This window comes from Gigantopelta aegis, chromosome 4 (genome assembly GCF_016097555.1).
Source record: "Gigantopelta aegis isolate Gae_Host chromosome 4, Gae_host_genome, whole genome shotgun sequence".
In the NCBI taxonomy this organism is placed as follows: domain Eukaryota; kingdom Metazoa; phylum Mollusca; class Gastropoda; order Neomphalida; family Peltospiridae; genus Gigantopelta; species Gigantopelta aegis.
This window is the reverse complement of record NC_054702.1, coordinates 19,341,272-19,364,704: the sequence shown is the minus strand read 5'-3', so window position 1 is coordinate 19,364,704 and position 23,433 is coordinate 19,341,272. Positions and strand designations below refer to the sequence as shown.

The 23,433-nt window shown below is 35.5% G+C and overlaps 1 protein-coding gene across 2 annotated transcripts in view; it reads right to left on the bottom strand.

Moving 5' to 3' along the window:
- The window catches only part of LOC121369649 (zinc finger C3H1 domain-containing protein-like), a 94,924-nt gene that overhangs the window by 6,375 nt on the left and 65,116 nt on the right, over positions 1–23,433 (bottom strand). The window contains exons 24-31 of one of the 2 annotated variants that reach the window (XM_041494692.1): positions 20,807–20,988; positions 16,897–17,017; positions 12,608–12,685; positions 11,178–11,284; positions 7,392–7,502; positions 3,464–3,568; positions 1,890–2,147; positions 128–229 (exon numbers count right to left, since the gene is read on the bottom strand). In XM_041494692.1, coding sequence (XP_041350626.1) covers positions 128–229; positions 1,890–2,147; positions 3,464–3,568; positions 7,392–7,502; positions 11,178–11,284; positions 12,608–12,685; positions 16,897–17,017; positions 20,807–20,988 — 1,064 coding nt within the window. The remainder of the gene's footprint in view (positions 1–127; positions 230–1,889; positions 2,148–3,463; positions 3,569–7,391; positions 7,503–11,177; positions 11,285–12,607; positions 12,686–16,896; positions 17,018–20,806; positions 20,989–23,433) is intronic. The other variant, XM_041494693.1, reaches the window with a different exon arrangement.

Here is a 23,433-nt window from a genome sequence, read left to right as displayed (position 1 = left end):
AGTAATAAAAGAAAAACAAAATTTAACCCACCACTAAAACAGAGGATCACATTAAAGCAATTTTTTTTTTTTTTAACAATGGCCTTAAAGCAAAAACTAGACAACTTCCCTTGTGACTTCAACTCACACTTTCCATAATAATACATTGGGGATCTCTTCATACACAGCCAGGTTAGAAAGACTTCGCGCTCGCAGAAATTCACCGTTTATCATCGCTTCCTGCAGACAACTGAATACACAAATAACTACATTTATAACTAACTTACATTAACTTATTTTTATATTTTTATTCACAATAATAAAAAAAAGAAGAAGTTGTATTATAATAAGCTGCTAAGAATTTTCAATATATAAAAATATATATTACTTAAAAAATAAAATGAATTGTATTAACTTTTACCAATGTAACAGCAAACATTTCTGCAAAAGAAACAAGATGGTATTAAAAACAAAGACACGCAGCAGAAAATGAACACATGTGTCAGGTATAGTTGAAATTCATTTACTTACATGTAGCTTGGAAAGGAAGGAAATGGTTTATTTAACAATACACTCAACACCGTTTATTTACAGTTATATGGCATTGGGCATATGGTTTAGGACCATACAAATATTGAGGGAGGAAACCCGCTGTCACCACTTCATGAGCTACTCTTTTTGATTAGCAGCAAGGGATCTTTTATAAGCACCATCCCATAGACAGGATAGCACATACCATGACCTTTGATGTACCAGTCATGGTGCACTGGCTGGAGCGAGAAATAGCCCAATGGGCCCACTGACAGGAATCGATCCCAAACAGACTGCGCATCAATCGACCACTGGGCTACGTTTCGGCCCCCTTACTTAGTTTGATACACCAAGAATAATATAATGATGTTGTGGAAGGGCATATCATGTCCAAAGTTGATAGTGTTATTAAGTACTCTATTTAGACGTACTTCTGATCAAGAACAAGAAAAACTACAGGTAAGTATTGTTTTTCTTCATAAATATCACTTGTCATCAGTTTGCATCCCCTAGCCACCTATCCCCACGACCCTCAAAACAATCCACTTCCGCCTGACCTATTCAACAACCAACCAATAAGGTTAGAATGTTCCACTGTCAAGGACATTTACATCCGGGTCATGTAACTCGTTCTTCCTTTCCTTCTTTCTTTGTGATATATGGACAGGTCTTCTACAGCTAGCATGTTTCTACTTGCTCTTGTTTTCATTGCTTGTTCATTCTCCTTCAGACTAAGTGGATTTTTTAAGGAGGGGTGGGGTGGGGATGTGTACATGTGAAAAGTGAGATTAATGTGTTAAAAATAAACGTTCTGAACACCACAAGATTCTACTATAAACAATAACATTAGATCCCCTCCACCTCCATACAACTCACTGTCCCTGTATCAGATGTTCCATTTTAATTTTTGTAAATAGTAACAGAGATGTGAGACCCATTTATAAATAAACACTGAACTGATCTTTAAAAAAGCTGCAAACTCTGTACTATAAGCCTCTAAATAAAGGTATTTTTTTCAGCATTTTAGATAAAATCCAATCTACTTTGTAAAAACAATTTTACACAAAATAAGAATTCCTGAAAATATATGCTCATCTACAATAAACGATTTCAGTGCACTGTGATGAACATCCATAGGTGCAACTATAAACCAAGTTTCACTGACCTAAGACTGATCTAAATGTGACAGTTTAATGCAAAAGTTGATGCCACCGCCGCTTTCAGTAAAGTAATACCTATATGTCACCTTTTTACTTTAAAAAGGTGAAAAAAAAGCTGATATACCAGATAAAAAGGCTGAAAAATCACACCCTGTGTAACTAAGGTATGTAAGCCTGTGAGAAGTTGAATAAACAAGACGAGTGCTGTCGATGTTTAACCTGAGTTGGAGCTCCAAGTTGTGTGGCATCATCTCCAGGAACCTCTCCAAGACGTTGAGTTTCTCTCTGCGTGGGAAGAACTCCACACACTTGTCCACTATTTCGTTTACTAGGTTGTAGTCCAGCCAAAACTCGTTACAGCTGTACGGCATTTCAAACTTCATCGGCATGGAAACCACACAACTCGTCATCATCCTCACCAGCTTTTTCTTGTCGGATGTCCCTGAGGGTATTTGTCTGTACAACAAATCTGCATAGCTGCAACGCAATTATAAATACTGAACAAGGACAAACAAAGTCTGGTACAGCTAGAGAAATTGTATTTGGTGATTTTGCCAGTGTGAAGAAAAAGGTACTCACTACCAAAAATGCCCACATAACACAGGTAAAAACCCCACCTAAAAACAACCCAACAATTATATTCATACTTCACATTATGTTACAGAGCATTTTTTTAATTAAAAAATTACAAATTCCAAAAATGTAACTTTTAAAGCTATTACAGTGTGCCTTTATAGGAAAAGAAAGGAATGCCTGTTTAATGACACCTCAGTAATTTGTTTAATCTGTGGCTTAACTAACAGGGCTCAATGCAGAAGTTTTAATTAACTTGCTGCTGGCTAGTAAATGACATATATTCGCCAGCTAAATCTGTTCACCACTCGCCACAGTTTTACCTAATATATAATTTTATAAAAAATGCGACTATTCGACTACTTAAGCTTCTTAAAAGTTTTGTTTATGCACAATACCCTGGTTAGAGCATGATATGAGTGCCACAATGAACAGTGTGTAATAACTGACCAGACAACCCAGTATTCAACCACTTTCTAATTATAAACAAGGTAAAACTCAACTCTAAAGTCATAACCATTTACAGCACTGTTAGAAGATATTTGTTTTTACCCTACTGCGAAGGTTTAAAATATACCTGTACTGATCAAATATTGATGCTGTTACTCTAACATTTGTTTTGTTTAATGTTAGATCATTCTGCTCCATATCTGTGCTAATAAAGTTCTTATTTAAAAAATAAACACAACATAAAGTGTAAGGTATACTAGCTATTGTATAGTAATCATTCAATGCATCAAAGATAAAGACGGACATTAACTGTCTGACTGCTCCGGTGCAGACAAAAACGTTTTAAAATAACAAATTCAGACGATCTAAGCCAGAGTTTGGCGAAGTAATATAGGAAGTAAACATGATTTGTTTCGAAATTCTGTGATACTAATTACTAAGCTATTAATAACTGATGATTTCATTGGCATGTTCAACTTGTTTATGCTTACTACAGGCCCAATATTTTGTACTCGCCAGTTGGTTACTACATTTTAACAAACAGTCACCTGTAAATAAAAGTTACTCACAAATTTGAGTGTTTTACTCGCCATGTAGAGTCCTGACTAATTGTCTAAATTACATCAACTGTGACAATGGTCTGAACCCCTTAAAAAGCTAGGCCTATTCCTCGACTTGTCACTGGAAAGGACTTTTGAGATAGTGCCAGTTTATTCTGTTTACAGTCCACTGTATTAATTTTCTACGTTTCCATTACAGATAAAACCTACTTGATCCAAAGTGTTTTCAAATCTTTGGCGGATGTGGTTGCTGAAAGAGCCGTCTCAAACGTTTCCTCTGCTCCACTAATATCACCTTGTAGTTCAAGCAATAAGCTGCAAAACAAAATGATTAAAAGTTTTTCTTTAACACCACTACTACAGCAAATTCATTTACTAATCATAAGCTATTGGATGTCAAACATTTGGTATTGGATGTCAAACATTTGGTATTGGATGTCAAACATTTGGTAATTTCGGAGGAAACCCACAACATTTTTTTCCTTTAGCAGCAAGAGATCTTTTACATGCACTTTCGAACAAATAGGACAACTTATATTATGACCTTTAATATATTAGTTATGGGGCAATGACTGGGATGGAAAATAAACCCAGTCAGAGAATGGGTCCATCGACGGGGTTCAATCCCACTATCACAGCACCTCACTCGAGCACACTACCAACTGAGTTAGATCCTATTCTCTGGGTCCACTGCGGGGGTTTGATCCCACTATCACAGCACCTCACTCGAGCACACTACCAACTGAGTTAGATCCTATTCTCTGGGTCCACTGTGGGGGTTTGATCCCACTATCACAGCACCTCACTCGAGCACACTACCAACTGAGTTAGATCCTATTCTCTGGGTCCACTGCGGGGGTTTGATCCCACTATCACAGCACCTCACTCGAGCACACTACCAACTGAGTTAGATCCTATTCTCTGGGTCCACTGCGGGGGGTTGATCCCACTATCACAGCACCTCACTCGAGCACACTACCAACTGAGTTAGATCCTATTCTCTGGGTCCACTGTGGGGGTTTGATCCCACTATCACAGCACCTCACTCGAGCACACTACCAACTGAGTTAGATCCTATTCTCTGGGTCCACTGCGGGGGGTTGATCCCACTATCACAGCACCTCACTCGAGCACACTACCAACTGAGTTAGATCCTATTCTCTGGGTCCACTGTGGGGGTTTGATCCCACTATCACAGCACCTCACTCGAGCACACTACCAACTGAGTTAGATCCTATTCTCTGGGTCCACTGCGGGGGTTTGATCCCACTATCACAGCACCTCACTCGAGCACACTACCAACTGAGTTAGATCCTATTCTCTGGGTCCACTGCGGGGGTTTGATCCCACTATCACAGCACCTCACTTGAGCACACTACCAACTGAGTTAGATCCTATTCTCTGGGTCCACTGCGGGGGGTTGATCCCACTATCACAGCACCTCACTCGAGCACACTACCAACTGAGTTAGATCCTATTCTCTGGGTCCACTGTGGGGGTTTGATCCCACTATCACAGCACCTCACTCGAGCACACTACCAACTGAGTTAGATCCTATTCTCTGGGTCCACTGCGGGGGTTTGATCCCACTATCACAGCACCTCACTCGAGCACACTACCAACTGAGTTAGATCCTATTTTCTGGGTCCACTGCGGGGGGTTGATCCCACTATCACAGCACCTCACTTGAGCACACTACCAACTGAGTTAGATCCTATTCTCTGGGTCCACTGCGGGGGTTTGATCCCACTATCACAGCACCTCACTCAAGCACACTACCAACTGAGTTAGATCCTATTCTCTGGATCCACTGTGGGGGTTTGATCCCACTATCACAGCACCTCACTCGAGCACACTACCAATGGATACCAGCCTTCTGACAATATAATTAAGAAACTGGTTACAGGTGTGTACCAGGCAGGCCTCTGAAAATTGAAAATTGTTGTGACCCATTTGTGAGTTATGCAGGACACATTCAGTTTTGCATAATCCATTACGACTATGTTATAATATTCTAAATATAATGTGCGAACCACCCAGAAAAGAAAACAAAGAAGAAGAAGAATCTAAAACAGATAAATTGCAGAACAATTACAACCTTATTTTTTTTTACAGAAAATTAGAATGGGTCCTTCAATGGAGACAGATCCCACAACCCATCCCATCTCAAGATGGCATTGTGCTGCATCCCGCTCTTTGCTAAACACCTTTTAAAAACCTTTTATTTTTAAATTGTATGAAACCCGTCCACAGAGATATTAAATGTGAACAGATACAACAATGCTACTTGTAACAACCGAAATACATTCCTGCATTTATAATAGAACAAGCCTCTTGTGCCACCTAAGCAATAAAAGACAATAGTATCTATTGTCCCTTGACCTCTGATCCGTGTCCTTTCACAGGAAGCCTTCATTTTAACACAGCTATGGTAATCAAAGTATTAAGGCAGTCATAAACTCATGATGGCTTTCAGTAAGTACACAACACACCTGCAAGGCTAATTCTAAATGTATCTTAATATCTGGACTTGATGACACTGACGTTAAAGGCCAATAGGTACCAAGTTCGTATCTTGGTAATGGCTCCAACACAAGAAAAGAAATGTTTACGGCATGTACATGAAAAATAATCATGAGAAAACATCTGAAACCAAATTAAATAAGTTACACCTTTCTATTAGCACCTACAATATTATTATAATTATATAGGTTAACATGAACATGCACTATGGTTTTGATATATTCTTTATGGAACACCAATTTAAAGAGCGTTAAAAAAAAAATCCATGAAATATGTAGAAGTTATTAAAAAAAATATATAATAATAATAATAAAAAAAAGAAAAAAAGAAAAAAAAGAAAAAAAGTCAAAATCCCACCAATACAAAGATTTTGATCCTATGTCCTTTCATAACTCACTCAGGTGTTCTAACATTGAGCTAAATCTTGCTCCTGCCAAGCAGATGAAATGAAAATGACATTATATTTATAGCCGAGGTATGTACTGACACCTCAACACTAAAACCATCCTTTAAGAGTTTCTACTCTGCTCAATGGGTGCATTCCGTTGCCAAACGTACCAAGAGGCATCTTGATTTACTGCCTTGTCCCAGGCTAATCAAATGAAAACGACACTTGGCCAAGGGTCTATATACACATCTGGCACTGACCCTGTGACACAAAACCCACGTTAAGATTTTTCACACTTTTACTTTCAAAAGGAGAGTTCATACTAATGCCATCTGCATGTCCTGTTCCAGGTTAACGAGAGACCCACGCTAAATTCCCTCACTCAGGAATGCTGTACTCTATGCAGCATCGACCTCTTTAACGCATGACCGTACTTAAGACTTCTCTCCCATCCATTATTAAAATTAAAATCAATTGGGCATCTCTTTAAATACCCGCACAGTTTAAGTCTGATCTAAGAGTGCGGTGATTAGAGGAAGAATGGGTTCAAACCAGCCACCCAAACCGATGCCGCTTTCTGAAAGATTAGCTTTGTTATCTTCATCAACATTTGTAAATTGCGTCTTAAGAACTCACGGGTCTGACAAACAAACATATTATCATGCTGGTCGGATGGACATTTCTCCGCTCTTCTGCCGGGCTTTGTTGTGGGCTCAGACAATGCCTGCTATGATTTCTAGGTAAACATACTTAAGGCTGGATGGCCATTCTGCCTTTACCAATACGTTCAGATGGTATTGCTTCTCTTCTCAACACATTTTACCTCCAGGCGGTTTTATCACAACAGTGAAAAGCCCATTGCTGAATTGCATGTGTGTAAATTAATGCAGAAAGAAACCAATTTGACAGTTGGTGATAGGACAATAAGAAAAATGTATTAGAAATAGCACTTTGGTTAACAATCAGATAATAAAAAAATAAAATAAAAAATGTTTTGAAAATTACAAACTGAGAGATGGCTGTAATTTTCAAATTGTGAAAATTTACTCCTATGAATACTAACAGTTTTACAGTACTTTCTTAAAAGAAATTTGTTGTCCCTAAGTACTGGCTGAATTTTCTTCCCAGAATGGATACTTTTGGATACTTGAAAAGTCAGCTAATACACAGTGATATATGATACATTACAATATATAATGAATATGATAATAATTCAAATCAATTTACCTGAATGACAACCAATGGTACACTTTCTGTTCCTGCAGGCTGTGCTGGGTAATACCTTCTTTAAAATGCAGGGATCTGGTTATCAGTGGCACAGACTGGCCTAGAAGAATACTGTAAGACAGAAACAAAATATCAGTTTCAGAAACAAAGAAAGCAGAAAAATAAATTCTTACAGGGCTCACCCTGTCCATTGCCAAATTAGCCATTTGCTAATTTTTACACAAAGTGGCTACAACATTTAGTATCAGATGGCTAATAATATTTTTTTCAAATACTCTACATATGTGAAAATTGGCTAAAACAAAATATTTTACAATGTGAGCCTTGTAATCCTAGTCAAATACCTAAAATAAATGCATCATTTAATTTAAAAAAATTAAAATACATCTTGCAGTTTTGGGAACTTTTTTTTCATTAAAATGGATAAAAATATATGATTTATATTTAGAATTACCACTGTACACTGTTTTAAATGTGTATTCATTAAATTTCTGCACTTGTCTGTTATTTCAGCTAGATGATAACCACATAATGCACTATGTTATGAATTAAAATAATTTTACAAAGCAAGTATCAGGGTCTATGTTTAGATAACGTGGTACTAAATTTCTCTCAAATTATTCAATTCAAATTGGTGTGTCATCTCAATGTTGTATACTACAATGTCCGACTACAAAACACAATCCACTTGAGTTAAATGAGAACTGTGATGGTAACATAACAGACGTTTCACAGCATGAATTAGCCGTGAACAGGTCAAGTGTGATGAAGGGGTTCAGTGTATAACAGGCTCTCTGTGTTACGGGTAGTGTTCTCGGCTGGCTTATCATTAGGGCCGTTCAAAAATTGGGGGGAGGGTGTATTGAAGAAGTAACTTTCTGTGTATACCCACCACTCTCAAAATATGTCTTTAAACAAAGCATGGATATAGAGAATAACTAGTTAATGACGTTGGATATCCGCTTTATCCTGTGAAGGTAAGAATGGGAAGTTCCTGCTCGGCAGAGCCTAGCAGAATTTCCCATTCGGCCAGAACAGGATAAAGCAGATATCTGATGTCATTAACTAGTTATTATCATTATCCTGCAGACTATAAAAACCTAGAAGTCTAATGAGCGATTTTGTAATGTAGCTATGCGTGTGATGTCACGAGTGATGTCAAAAGTCATATCCTGCTAGTAGCAGGATATTACTTTGCTTTATCTGTCATTGTATTATGTCAATAGAAACGGTGGATGCAGGATAAAAAGAGACAATTAAAGCATACCCACAAAGCATAAAATAATAATTAACAATTCTTGCCTACCCACCTTTCAATCTTTTGGAACAGCCCTAAATTAGAAACTTGATAGTAACACAACAATAAAGGTTTCAGTGGGGATTTACGCCGAACAGGTTAAGTGTGATGAAGGGTTGAGTATACAAGAGGCTCTCTGTGTTAGTTGAGTATACAACAGGGTTAACTGTTATTTCACAACCCACAATGCATTACCTGTAGAGGATGTTGGTGTGATGAAGAGATTGAGTATACAACAGGGTTAACTGTTATTTCACAACCCACAATGCATTACTTGTAGATATGTTGGTGTGATGAAGAGATTGAGTATACAACAGGATTAACTGTTATTTCACAACCCACAATGCATTACCTGTAGAGGATGTTGGTGTAATGAAGAGATTGAGTATACAACAGGGTTAACTGTTATTTCACAACACACAATGCATTACTTGTAGATATGTTGGTGTGATGAAGAGATTGAGTATACAACAGGGTTAACTGTTATTTCACAACACACAATGCGATACCTGTAGAGGATGTTGGTGTGATGAAGAGATTGAGTATACAACAGGGTTAACTGTTATTTCACAACACACAATGCGTTACCTGTAGAGGATGTTGGTGTGATGAAGAGATTGAGTATACAACAGGGTTAACTGTTATCTCACAACACACAATGCATTACTTGTAGATATGTTGGTGTGATGAAGGGTTGAGTATACAACAGGGTTAACTGTTATCTCACAACACACAATGCATTACCTGTAGAGGATGTTGGTGTGATGAAGGGTTGAGTATACAACAGGGTTAACTGTTATTTCACAACCCACAATGCATTACTTGTAGAGGATGTTGGTGTGATGAAGGGTTGAGTATACAACAGGGTTAACTGCTATCTCACAACACACAATGCATTACCTGTAGAGGATGTTGGTGTGATGAAGGGTTGAGTATACAACAGGGTTAACTGTTATTTCACAACCCACAATGCATTACTTGTAGATATGTTGGTGTGATGAAGAGATTGAGTATACAACAGGGTTAACTGTTATTTCACAACCCACAATGCATTACTTGTAGATATGTTGGTGTGATGAAGAGATTGAGTATACAACAGGGTTAACTGTTATTTCACAACACACAATGCATTACTTGTAGAGGATGTTGGTGTGATGAAGAGATTGAGTATACAACAGGGTTAACTGTTATTTCACAACCCACAATGCATTACCTGTAGAGGATGTTGGTGTGATGAAGAGATTGAGTATACAACAGGGTTAACTGTTATTTCACAACCCACAATGCATTACTTGTAGATATGTTGGTGTGATGAAGAGATTGAGTATACAACAGGGTTAACTGTTATTTCACAACACACAATGCATTACTTGTAGAGGATGTTGGTGTGATGAAGAGATTGAGTATACAACAGGGTTAACTGTTATTTCACAACACACAATGCGTTACCTGTAGATATGTTGGTGTGATGAAGGGTTTGAGTATACAACAGGGTTAACTGTTATTTCACAACACACAATGCATTACTTGTAGATATGTTGGTGTGATGAAGGGTTTGAGTATACAACAGGGTTAACTGTTATTTCACAACACACAATGCGTTACTTGTAGAGGATGTTGGTGTGATGAAGGGTTGAGTATACAACAGGGTTAACTGTTATCTCACAACACACAATGCATTACCTGTAGAGGATGTTGGTGTGATGAAGAGATTGAGTATACAACAGGGTTAACTGTTATCTCACAACACACAATGCGATACCTGTAGAGGATGTTGGTGTGATGAAAGAGATTGAAAGAAATGCTTTATTTAACAATGCACTTAACACATTTTATTTACGGTTATATGGCGTCAGACATATGGTTAAGGACACACAGATTTTGAGAGGAAACCCGTTGTCGCCACTTCATGGGCTACTCTTTCCGATTAGCAGCAAGGGATCTTCTATTTGCGCTTCCCACAGGCAGGATAGCACAAACCATGGCCTTTGTTGAACCAGTTATGGATCACTGGTCGGTGCAAGTAGTTTACACCTACCCATTGAGCCTTGCGGAGCACTCACTCTGGGTTTGGAGTCGGTATCTGGATTAAAAATCCCATGTCTCATCTGGGATCCGAACCCAGTACCTACTAGCCTGTAGACCGATGGCCTAACCACGACGCCACCGAGGCCGGTGAAAGAGATTGAGTATACAACAGGGTTAACTATTATCTCACAACCCACAATGCATTACCTGTAGAGGATGTTGGTGTGATGAAGAAAACTGAGTATACAATAGATCTGTGTTTACTGTTATCTCACAACCCACAATGCGTTACCTGTAGAGGATGTTGGTGTGATGAAGAAAATTGAGTATACAATAGATCTGTGTTTACTGTTATCTCACAACCCACAATGCATTACCTGTAGAGGATGTTGGTGTGATGAAGAGATTGAGTATACAATAGATCTGTCTTTACTGTTATCTCACAACCCACAATGCGTTACCTGTAGAGGATGTTGGGGTCACACGACCTCAGGTCTTGTTCCTCCACCTCGAAGTGATTGATCACAAACTGCTCCAGTAGCTCCAGACCCCTGTCAGCCCCATCCTGCTGTTAGAAATAGTCAAATCATAAAATCCCTTAACCTCTCCTGCTTTACAAGATTGTCTAGCCAAGGGCAGATCCAATGGGGTGGTCCAGGGGGACCTATTCTCCCTAAACAAAATTTAACTACCTCTCTTTTTTAACAATTAGTTTACATTTTTCATTTTATGAATGCTAAATTGAAAGACGTTTTTAGTAGTTGGTCCATGTGGCATTTTGCTCTAGGTTCCGCTCCCTAAATTATTTCCTTGGTCTGCCCATACTAGCTATCAACAAACAAATACTACATGTATTTTTGTACACTCTGTAATCAGCTTTTCACACTGTTCTATACAAGCTGCAGGCTTCATTAACCTCCTGTATTTTCGAGCATTTAGAAAGGATTACCAGATAAAAATAAGACAGTTTTCTCACCTTTTAAACTGTAATCCGTGATAAGTACTTTTTAAAAATGAGCACTCTTTTGTATCCAAAAGGTAATCGTCTACATTACACAAGATTGAAACAGATGTATGTGTTATCACTTCATTTGGATTACACTGGATTAGGATTAGGCTATGATTAAAATAAATTTGGTTTCCATTGAAACCATTCTACTATTTAGAAGTAGAATTTTTTTTTTTAAAGAAAAAAAAAGCCTTCCCCACCCCTCCAACTCTTCTAAATAGAACTCACTGGTGATGACAAAGTTTGTTGCCCATAAGTACATGTCAAAGAAATAGTAAAAATTGTTTTTGTTTAACTCCACCACTAGGTAAAGTGTAAAGTAAGATTTGTTTTATTTAACAGTGATTAATTAATCATTGGTTACCGGATGTTAAACATTTGATAATTCCGACATATAGTCTTCAAAGAACACCTACTATATTTGTTTTTTTAGTAGCAAGAGATCTTTAACATTATATAACCCAAATGTTAAAATAAATCAAATTTTAAACATAAAATAACAAATAATAACAAAAGGCACATGCAGATGTAAGCAAATGCAGCATTTTAAGTGATTAGTTTTGTGTGTATATGTTGCAGTATTTATCCTTTTTAAAAAATAAAAAATAAACAGGTGGATGGTTTCTCTCCGATATGGGAAAAAATTAATGACCACAAAAATAGTTCCAGCAACGTAGCTAGTTAAGAATAAGCATTACGTAAAAACCCAATTAATTTTGAAAGTTCATTTTGTGAACTGCCCATTTTGTTTTAACATAATAAGAAGCTGTACATACTTTCTTTCCGTTATGAGAAAATTAATGGCCACCAAACAATTAACTGACAACGCAATATGCTGATACTAAAAAACTAACAGATGCACTGCGAGTTTGCCCAAATTACCTGCTTCATCTCGAACAAGGACTGAAAGAACTGCAGTTTAGCAGACAGTGGGTTGGCCATGGTAGCCTCAGAGAAAACCTGCAATCAGAGGAGTATTGTTTGGTCTCAATCCACATTTAATATGGTACTGATGTCCTTGTGGATTTTTTTTTGTTTGTTGAATCCCGTTGGCTCGAACCCCATCAGTGATCGAGAAAGTGTTCGACCCATCGGGTAGTTCAACGTAACCATTCGGTCAACAACATGATATGTAAGTGTAACTTGGAACTTCATTTTTGGTCAGAGCGTTGCGGTGTTTTCAACACTTCCGAGTTCGACCCAACAAGATTCTACTGTATTTACACTGTTTCATCTTATAACAGACGTTGGTCCAATAACTAGTACATGTATTAAATATAAATATTAAACTAATGTGACACGTAACATCACTTTATCCAAATGTGTTGCAGGTTTGTAGATTAACTGAACTTACTGTCCATTTTCACAGGCTAAAACTAGGGTCTGTTCCTTTAATTAAAGAATAAAGTCTGAAGTTGATCCCATTATAAAAAATGTCTTTTTGGGGTGTTGCAGTTACATTTATTGTTTGAATTTCACTTCCACAACTCTGACAAAATCAATTAAATGCCATGGGAGGACTACAAAATCACGTGTAATCAGGGTTTAATTTCTAAAATTTGACTTGACGCCCATGAGAATTTTCAGTTAAAGTTAGAATTTAAAAGAGTAATACTAATACTTTATTATCCACATAGTTCAAGATATTGAGGGAAATATAATCAGTATGATCCACGTGTCATAATGATTTCATGTGCACCACGAATGACGTAATTTTGTGAAGCGATGTAACAACTTAATGTGGCTTCCTCAGTGTAAATGCTCATCAAAAATGACTTCATTTTGGGAAACGACATTGTTTCGTCGTCTCTTTTGAGTTACATTTCAAACGTTTTGATATGGTCCTAGCTTGTTATTCATAAAAATATATTATGGATAATGTGGATAATAAAGAAATTATTACACTCGCGTGTGAATCATACTAATTTTACAAAACTCATGTCGGGATTCAAATATTACCATCACTCTCGCTTGGGCAATACAATAATCCTGACACTCGTTTTGTAAAATCAGTACGACACACAAGCTTATATAATAATCTCTATATATGTATATACTTGTAATTTTTTTCAAAATAATGTATCTACTTCACGTTATGAAATGTTATGGGTGAGGAAAGGGTTGTTTGTCAAGAGTTATGTATCATTTTAAAAATATATCTTTATATAATAATAATAAAAAAGGAATTATATACATTCAGATTTGGAATTTTTCAGTCAAAAATTGGGGATAAAAAACCTGACATAGCCTTTGGGAACTGGTGGGGAATAATGCTGATTATCAGAATCTATAAACAAAGGTGATAAAACCCTGATAATAGTGGAAAATGTCATTCAACAACCACTTCCAAATGGAAGCAAAGCCAATTATATACAATATATCAAAAGTGTATTTATTTTATTTAACCATAACACTAGAGCACATTGATTTATTAATTATCGGCTATTGGAAATCAAACATATTGACACAGTCATAGAGAGGAAACCCGCTACATTTTTCCATTAGTAGCAAGGGATCTTTTATATGCACCATCCCACAGACTGGATAGCGCACCATGGCCTTTGATATACCAGACATGGTGCACTGGCTGGAATAAGAAATAGCCCAGTTTGGCTACGTCCTGCCCCATACAATATATCAATACACAACACTGTTGTTTAAGTCATAAATTAGCCACAACAGCCTACACGAAGTGTAACAGTGTGGTGTTTATGTAACATGGTTCAACTATTCTCAACCAGTCTGTTGTACATTCCTCCCAGTCTGAGCTAGTAATAAGAAACATATCTACACGCACACTGTCATAAAGCATGAGGTGTATGAGCTGGTAATAAGAACCATATCTACACGCTCTCAGTCGTAAAGCATGAGGTTCTGATTTACACTGAAATTTAACCAAGCCGATAAGGAATCACTGCCAGATCTGGCTGACCACAGCTTCTTCCTCTAATCAGCTTACTTCACACAGCAGGAATTATCAGAATTTCACACAAAACTTATTAAAACACCACTCGTCAATGAGTAATAAAATATATTTATGAGGGATTTGGAAACACCCTAATTAAAAACTGGCTGAAGTATTTATTATCCACGAATTTCAACTCTTGCGGCATATTTTATTATCTAGTAATCTTGAAGGATGTCAGAAGTACTATCAGCTAATGTTAAAAACTAACTCTTTATCAGGTTTTATCATCATGGTCATTTAATACACTGATATTGATACATTCTGAATAAAATGAGATATGTACTGTCCACTTTTCATACAGTGTTGAAATATACACTATATTGTTCATTACATGAAATTATTATTTTTTATTTATAATGTATTTAAAAATGTATTTAAAAATAAAGACATTTTTGTTGAATCTGACACTAAATTGGACAAGTAAATTTAATAAGATTGTCAAATTAGTGAAAAGGAAAGGACTCTTCATTTAATCATAATTTATACTGCTGCTATTTGGTGTCTAACATATGGGCATTTTAACAATGGGTCTAAATCAAGTTTGTTTTGTTTAATGATACCACTAAAGCACATTGATTAATCATCGGCTATTGGATGTCAAACATTTGGTAATTTTAACATAATATAGTCTTAGAGAGAAAACCTGCTACATTTTTGCATTTAATAGTACTTAGTAGCAAGGGAGCTTTCCTATACACCAACCCACAGACAGGATAGCACATACCACGGCCTATGCTATACCAGTCATGGTGCACTGGCTGGAACGAGAAATAGCCCAGTGGGCCACCGACAGAAACAGTGAGAGAGGAAACCCACAGGTTACTCCTATCTAATATCAGAAAGGGCAATTTTATGTACACTTTCCCATACACATGACAGCACATACCATGAGTCACTGGTTGGGACAGGAAAAAAAATGACGGGGTTATTAATCCTACAACCTATTGCACTTCAGGCGAGTACTCTACCACTGAGCTACATCAAGCCCTTGAAATATGTAGGTAATTTCATGTCAATTCCACACAAGGTTTGACATAGTCTCCCATTCTCTTGACATGGTGTGCTAATATAATATAATATAATATAATATAATATAATATATTATAAATATAATATATAGAGGTTATTACCAGTGTTTTTCAGTATCGTCAATATCATATATTAGGAATAAAAATTGTATTATGCGAGCCTCTGGCGAGCATAATACATTATTTTTATTCCTAATATATGGTATTGACGATACCGAAATACACGAGGGTAATAATCTCTTTATCATATAAGCTCAAGCTTAATACAACATGTTTTTGTAAACTGTACACGCAACTTTAATTCCAGTCTGCCATTACTTGATATTCAAATGACGTAAGAATATGTGGCGCGGTGTATTTTTGAATGGAAATGACGTCAAACTCGAATGACGTCATTTTGGATGTCCTTACATCAAAATAAAGTTATGCCTAACATTTTTGCTTTTCTGAACACTGGACAGCTTTCAGTGTCAAATTGCCATTGAAATGTTTTTATTTGATGACTATGAATGCATATGTCAATCATGGATTGTCGCCCATGTACGTTTGCTTAAATATCAATAAACCTAGTGCTGAGACCTCGACTAATTTACATCTAATTTGCAAAGTTATCAAATTCTTAAAGTATGTGATCTGAAAAATATCACATACTTTGATTGCACTGAAAATGTAAGATATTATATGATACAATACAATACAATACAATATAATATAAAATATAATATAATATAATATAACACTAATATACTAAAGTCTCTAGGTAAAATAAGGTGGAGATACAGCTGTTTGTGGTCAAGAGGTCAGTTTTCGGCAGGAAAGGCGAGTGTTCACTCCCCCTCCCCTCCACACTCACCTGAAAAGTTTTAGGAGAGTGGCAAATTGATTGTCTTGCAATAACATTTTTAGTATATTTTACATGAAAAGTTCATGTGGTTGCTCACCTAGTACCATTTTCAGGAGAGTGATCTTCAAGTGAGATGTCATACTAATTAAGCAAAAATTACATATTTCATAAAGTAATATCACAAAGAGATGTAAATTTGGTTCTATGTATATACAAAGATAGCAGTCATTTTATAATATTTCAAGAAAATGAATGACAATCATGTCAAAACTTGAGTGAAATTGACATAGTTGGAATGAGCTCATACAAGTTTTCAGTGGAGGATACTTACATGTCTAGCACCTTCGACATCACCACACGATGCGTACAGGTTGGCAGCGGTAAGCCACATGTCTACAAGACCAGGACACTGTTCGAGGATTTTCCGACACGCACTACAAGCTTCTTCCAACCTGAAACACAATTACAAGTTAGAATAAATGCATTCATGTAAACTTATGGTGTCACATTTATGGAGATGGGCAAGGGGCAGTGATGTGATATCAACTTAAAGATGAAAGCTGAATGACCTAGAAAAAGTTAAAAGCTCTATACATAAATAAAGAATTTTGTGTTTAGCATTTCAGAACAATTCCAGTCTATTTTATGAAATTATTTTTTGATAAAAAAGAGAAGAAGAAAAAAAGAAAGAAGAAAATTGAGAATAGCTGGGAAAATTGCATTCCTGGTAAGGTTATGAATTACAACTCTGTAAACACCCATAGCAAATATGAAAGCCACCCACTACAGGAAAAAAAGAAGAAGAAAGAAATGTTTTATTTAACGACACACTCAACAGATTTTATTTACGGTTATATGGCATCGGGCATATGGTTAAGGACCACAAAATATTAAGAGGAAATCCGCTCTCGCCACTACATGGGCTACTCTTTTCGATTAGCAGCAAGGGATCTTTTATATGTACCATCCCAGACAAGGTAGAACATACCATGGCCTTTGATATACCAGTCATGGTGCACTGACTGGAACGAGAAATAGCCCAATGGGGCCACCAACGGGGATCGATCCTAGACCGACCATGCATCAAGCGAATGCTTTACCACTGGGCTATGTCTCGCCCCCCCCCCCCCCCCCCCCCAATAAGGGATTCAATAGTTAAACGTACAGACAATTTGAGAAGAGTGATTCAAATGTTAAGTTCTAAATCTTTGTCCTAAGGTGAAATTCATTTACCCAATCTGTAACCACTATGAAGAATTGATCCTACAACTAACTGAACCTTGGGTTGAAACTGAGTTTTAAAGTTACCTTGTAAATGTACATGTATCTGAGAAAAATTAGATTGCATGTACATTTTTATGTAAATGTAATAATTTTTAAACTGAAATTGAAAATGAAAACATCAAGTGACGAAACATTCAAAAGATGTTTGGTTTGCTGCATTGGTTTGTTAAATTAAATTAAATTAATAAATAAAAATTTTTATTAATTAAATTATTAAATGAAATTAATTATTAAATGAAATTATTAATTATTAAATAAAATTAACAAATTAAATTTTTAATTGATTAATTAATTAAATTATTTAATGGATATTAAATTAATTTTAATTTATTTGTCTGCATTTTTTAAAAAATAATAAAATATTTAATTGCAACTTTTAAAAACTGTCAAGAGTGATTTTCATGATTTGGCTGGATTATCACAAATACATCTTTCAGGGTATACAAGAGGTCCCCTTGGCGCAAGCAGGTACGCACAGTCAAGTGCCCACACTCGACCTTCCACTAAAGGCATTTGAAAATCATTACATCCATTCACATTCAATACAAGTTATTCCCACAGACGCTCGGGTCACATTTTTCAAGTTCTTTTCTCTTAATCCGTGGTTCACGCACTCGAGATTTCCATCCAGTGAAATTAACCTTGTAAAGAAGTGAATAACACATGCAGATTACAACAATCTCTTTTCCCCATTTTATTAGCTGGAATATCTTATTCCCCAATATGTTAGTCTTGCACTTTTGTACAAAACCTTAAATGCAGAATTGTAAGCATATTGCCAAGAAAAAGAAAATTACATTATAAAAAGAAACTGTGCTGCATAGAGGTAAGAAAAGAAATGATTTAGAATTGCCATAGCACATTATCATTTCAGTTTCATGCATAGCATACTTGTATTGTTATTTTTATTGTGCGTTGAGTAATAACAGATGGTACCAATTCAAAATAATTTCCATGAAAATTATTAGCATTTTTATTAGACAGTTGAAACTAGCATTGTCAGAACTATTATATGGTATTAATTCTGTGCTTAGTTTTGTGGGGATTTCTTACTAAGTACACAAAACATATTATGCCGAGTGTTGCTAACATACCCAGGGGGTAAAAACTGCAGGGGGTAAAAAATCTATGGCATCCAGAAAACTGAATGCAAATATTCTGAATGTCTTCAAGATACATTCACAAACATGTACGATATTAACATTACAACAATTAATTACAAATTAATTTCCAGAAAGCATTACTTCGAGAAATGTGTCGCTCAAAGGAAAAAAAACAATATTGCTGAAAATCTGCCAGCAATGAGCACCTACAATTTACACGTACTAAGAATAGGACAACAAATTAAGTGTATTTCTTTCAATAAAATATGAACTGGGCAAAAAATCAAGTCCATTTATTAATTTTTTTTTTTTACAAAAAGCTTATTTTTACTAGCCAAAATTTTTACAGTAAGTTACTGGTCTGTCAGTGGATAATTCTGAAATAATACATCTAATTGTTTTAATAATATTGTTAAAATAATGAATACTGATATTTTGTACATGAATATACAGTTGACCATCAATAAAGATTGGTGAAAAGTACACTGGTGGAAACATCAGCTAATGTTGTTAAATTTGGTATATTTGTTTATTTTGTATGTGTATAATAAATAAATATACATCTCCTTCCTTTCAGATTACATGTAAAACCACTTTTCTTAACTTGTACAATTTGTAATATGTTCACATGAATATATATCTCCTTTCTTTCAGATTACATGTAAAACCACTTTTCTTAACTTGTACAATTTGTAATATGTTCACATGAATATATATCTCCTTTCTTTCAGTTTACATGTAAAACCACTTTTCTTAACTTGTACAATTTGTAATATGTTCACATGAATATATATCTCCTTTCTTTCAGTTTACATGTAAAACCACTTTTCTTAACTTGTACAATTTGTAATATGTTCACATGTTGAGTGAACGTAAACTTGGTGAACTGTTAAAAGTGACCAACATCCTCATTAAAAAATGTTTACATGTATGTAAGTTAATTAAACTAAATCTGGACAGATGGAAAACTCTAAATTACATTGAACAAACACTTCCCTTCTGACCTAAAAAAAAAAAAAAAAAAAAAAAAAAAGGAGGAAAAAAAGAAGAGAAACATTTCCAAAAACACTAACGAAAAACAATTACATGTTTTCCCCTAGTTTGTAATCAATTACTCTATTAACGTCTACTAAGTCATCCAAACTTGTTAGACAAATTAGTATGAGGGGATGCTTTTAACAAGGCCAATGAAAACAAGAATCGGCTTCTGTCCAAACAGCCTGACAGACTGCTCAGGTGCCCGATTGGTAAAAATACTTCTTCACCTATTTCCAGAAACAACAAGTGTGTGCTCTGGAAAATAGTTGTTAATCTTTGCAACAGTGCACGAATGATTGCTGCTTGTTTAAAGATCACTTTCAGGCAATCAGTCTAAATGGTTTCAAGTTGGAACAAGTCATGCCTTCGCTTACAAAAGAAATACTCGCAGAGAGGCCAAACACTGTCGAGTCAAAATGGATGTTGCTTTAATGCTGGATAAAAACAAGACTGCGATACTCAAACATGCAAACTGTCTGAAATGCACACTGAATCAAGGAAGGAAAATATTTTGAGGGTGTAAAAATTATTAGAAGGAAATTCATATTTATAATGGGTGATTATCTTTGGTATGGCAACATTTTGATCATTACAATATAGAAAACCAGAAAAGATGCCCCAAAAAATGAACTGTTTTATTGCTAATGTATATACATATATAAAAAAAACCCCAGAAAAGATGCCAAAATCCAAAATTGTTTTATTACTCGTATTTAAAGAAAAAAAAAGAACCACTCATCAAGTACCTGTAGCTGACTTGACACTTTCATACAAATGTTTTGTCTACAAATACATAAACATAATTTATAGACTTACCGTGACTGAGATTTGAGTAGATGAATTAAATTTTGATGTAAGGAAATACATCCCGGTAAGACTGGATTATCTGACCCTAATTCCGCACAGCAGACGTCAATTGCCATCCACAAATATTTAACAAGAACGTCTACTGGTGTACTGAGTTCACTTTTAGAATCCCAAGGTAGCAAAAACATTCTCTGAGAAAACAAAAACAAAGGAAAAGCAACAAGATCATACATTTATTATTATTATTATTGCTATCATCACCATCATCTTTAATCACAACAGGTATAAGAACAAGAAATACGCCTAAAATAAACTTTTAGTTTTTTTAATTTGTGGTATAAATTTTGTTTTAGGTTTGGGGGATCTAATATTTAAAAAAGAGAGAGAGACACACACATACACACAGAGAGAGAGAGAGAGAGAGAGAGAGAGAGAGAGAGAGAGAGAGAGATTTGTTAATTTTATGACCCAAATTTAACTGAACTAGGACTAACAGTTTATGAGAGGCTAACAAAAATGTGTTCCAAAATTGCGATATATATTAAGAATTTGCTATATATTCTGGGATTTGAGGTCAGCAAGATAAAATAATTATTTCAGCTGAATCAAATTCTACTGCCAAAGATCATCATAGTGATTATTCTATGAACACATACAATGTAGTATAAATATACTTCTACTTGTGATATGTTAACAGGACTGTACAAATCTCAGAAAATAAGCACTTTCTACTCTCCATTTACAGTGATGGCCAAATGCCAGAGCAGTGCCTTCTACACGGCTGGTGTTAAAATGTCCAGTGATGAAACACTGTAGATGGGAACTGTCTGATGGAGAAAATAGCCAGAATTCTGTATGTCAAATCTGTCAAAACATCTTGAGATAATCTCTCCACATGAAATATGGCCAAAATAAATGTATATGTATGATCTTATTGGGACAAATTAGACAAAAGTATTTGTTGAACATGCTAAAATTAAAGTTAGTAACTGAAAACATACCATATTTTATTACATAAACAGTTTCAAAGGAAAAGCTTTCGATTTTTGGGAACAAAAAGAAAGACTTAACAACACGTCTGCATAAGGTTAATTAGTGCTGTTTACTATTCACTTTTACATGGACAGGAGAGAAGATATATGTATAACAGCCAGAAAACACTTCAGGGTGTTGAAAAATAGGGGTTAGTTTATTTTTTTATTTTTTTTTTATCAAAGAACAATGAGAGAATTATATTTTGGGTACCATAAAAATCTGGAATTCCACAAAAACTTAGAGAACTTTTTCATCTCTGAACATGGTTAGCGTCTGTCACTTACACCAAACCTAGTAATAATAATCCAGTCACTCTTTGCTGGAGCCAGTATACCAACAGGCTTTCTGCCTGAAAATACTTTCAGGGTATGTAATAAAAACAAAACAAAAATAAGTGACCCTATTATATTAAGTGGTTATGGGTTTGAAATGTTTTGAAATTGGATACATGTCATGCACCCTGCCAAAAAACAAACATCAATTCTCTTACTATAATCTTTTTAAAAATTAAAAAAATATATCCATTAAAGTGACATTCCTGAATTTGCTGCATTGTAAGATGTTTTTGACTAATAAAATATTTCTACAATTAAATTTACACATTAAATATATTTTCTTGTTTAGAATATCAGTCTCTGTATATTCAATGTGTTCTCTGGTCATCTTAATATTTGCAAGAAGCCCAAACTGGATTTTGTCTTCAAATAATTTCGTACATAAGAAACAAATTTGTTTTTAGGAAATAAAATGAAAATTAACCTAGTACAAATATTAGAACAATAAAAAAACATGTTTAATATACAGCCACTAATATTTTATGCAGAAACATATATTGATATGTAATTACAATTGTTAAAAAGTTTCTGTTAGTCGATAACATCTTAAAAATTGAAGCAAACTCAGGAATGTCCCATTAATTTGCAAGATTTTAGGGTTTGTAATTTTACCCTCCATACTCTCAACAACAAAAAAAGGACAGAAAAAAAAGAGAGCTATTCTCGATGGCCTATGCCCCAGAAGGGACAGTGGGCATAAATAAAATAACCCTCTGGCAATAGCCTGACCAAATGATGTAACAACCATGTTACTAAGACTACTTTAGATACAACTGTTGATTCTTTTAACCAATTCTTACCATGAACATGATTTTTTCTTGGATTTGAAAAAACCTCAATGAAAACATGACAACCATATGGCCTCAGATTACAGTTATCTTCCCAGTTGGTTGTCCAAAATCTGGAAATTTGACCGCGCAAGTAGTCTGCTGTTTGACTGTGATTATTTCATGGCAGACAGCTATGAAGTGGCAACTATTTGACTGAAGTGACAGGGGAGATCATGTAGTTTGTAAACATGTGTAACTTGTTGACATTGAATACTTGTTTGTGGTAATTCCGGCCCATGCAAAAGTAGTGCTTTTTGTGTAAAATGGGAGTACTCCGGTCTGGTTTAGAGGGTGTGTTTGTTTAAACCAATATGCTGGGAGAAAGAGCTGAACAGGGGTTGTCCTTTCAGCGTATGTGTCCCCCAGGCATACAAAACTCCATAGGCCTGCTGATATTAATAAATATGTTATAGCCACTAAGGCTATATAGAAACAT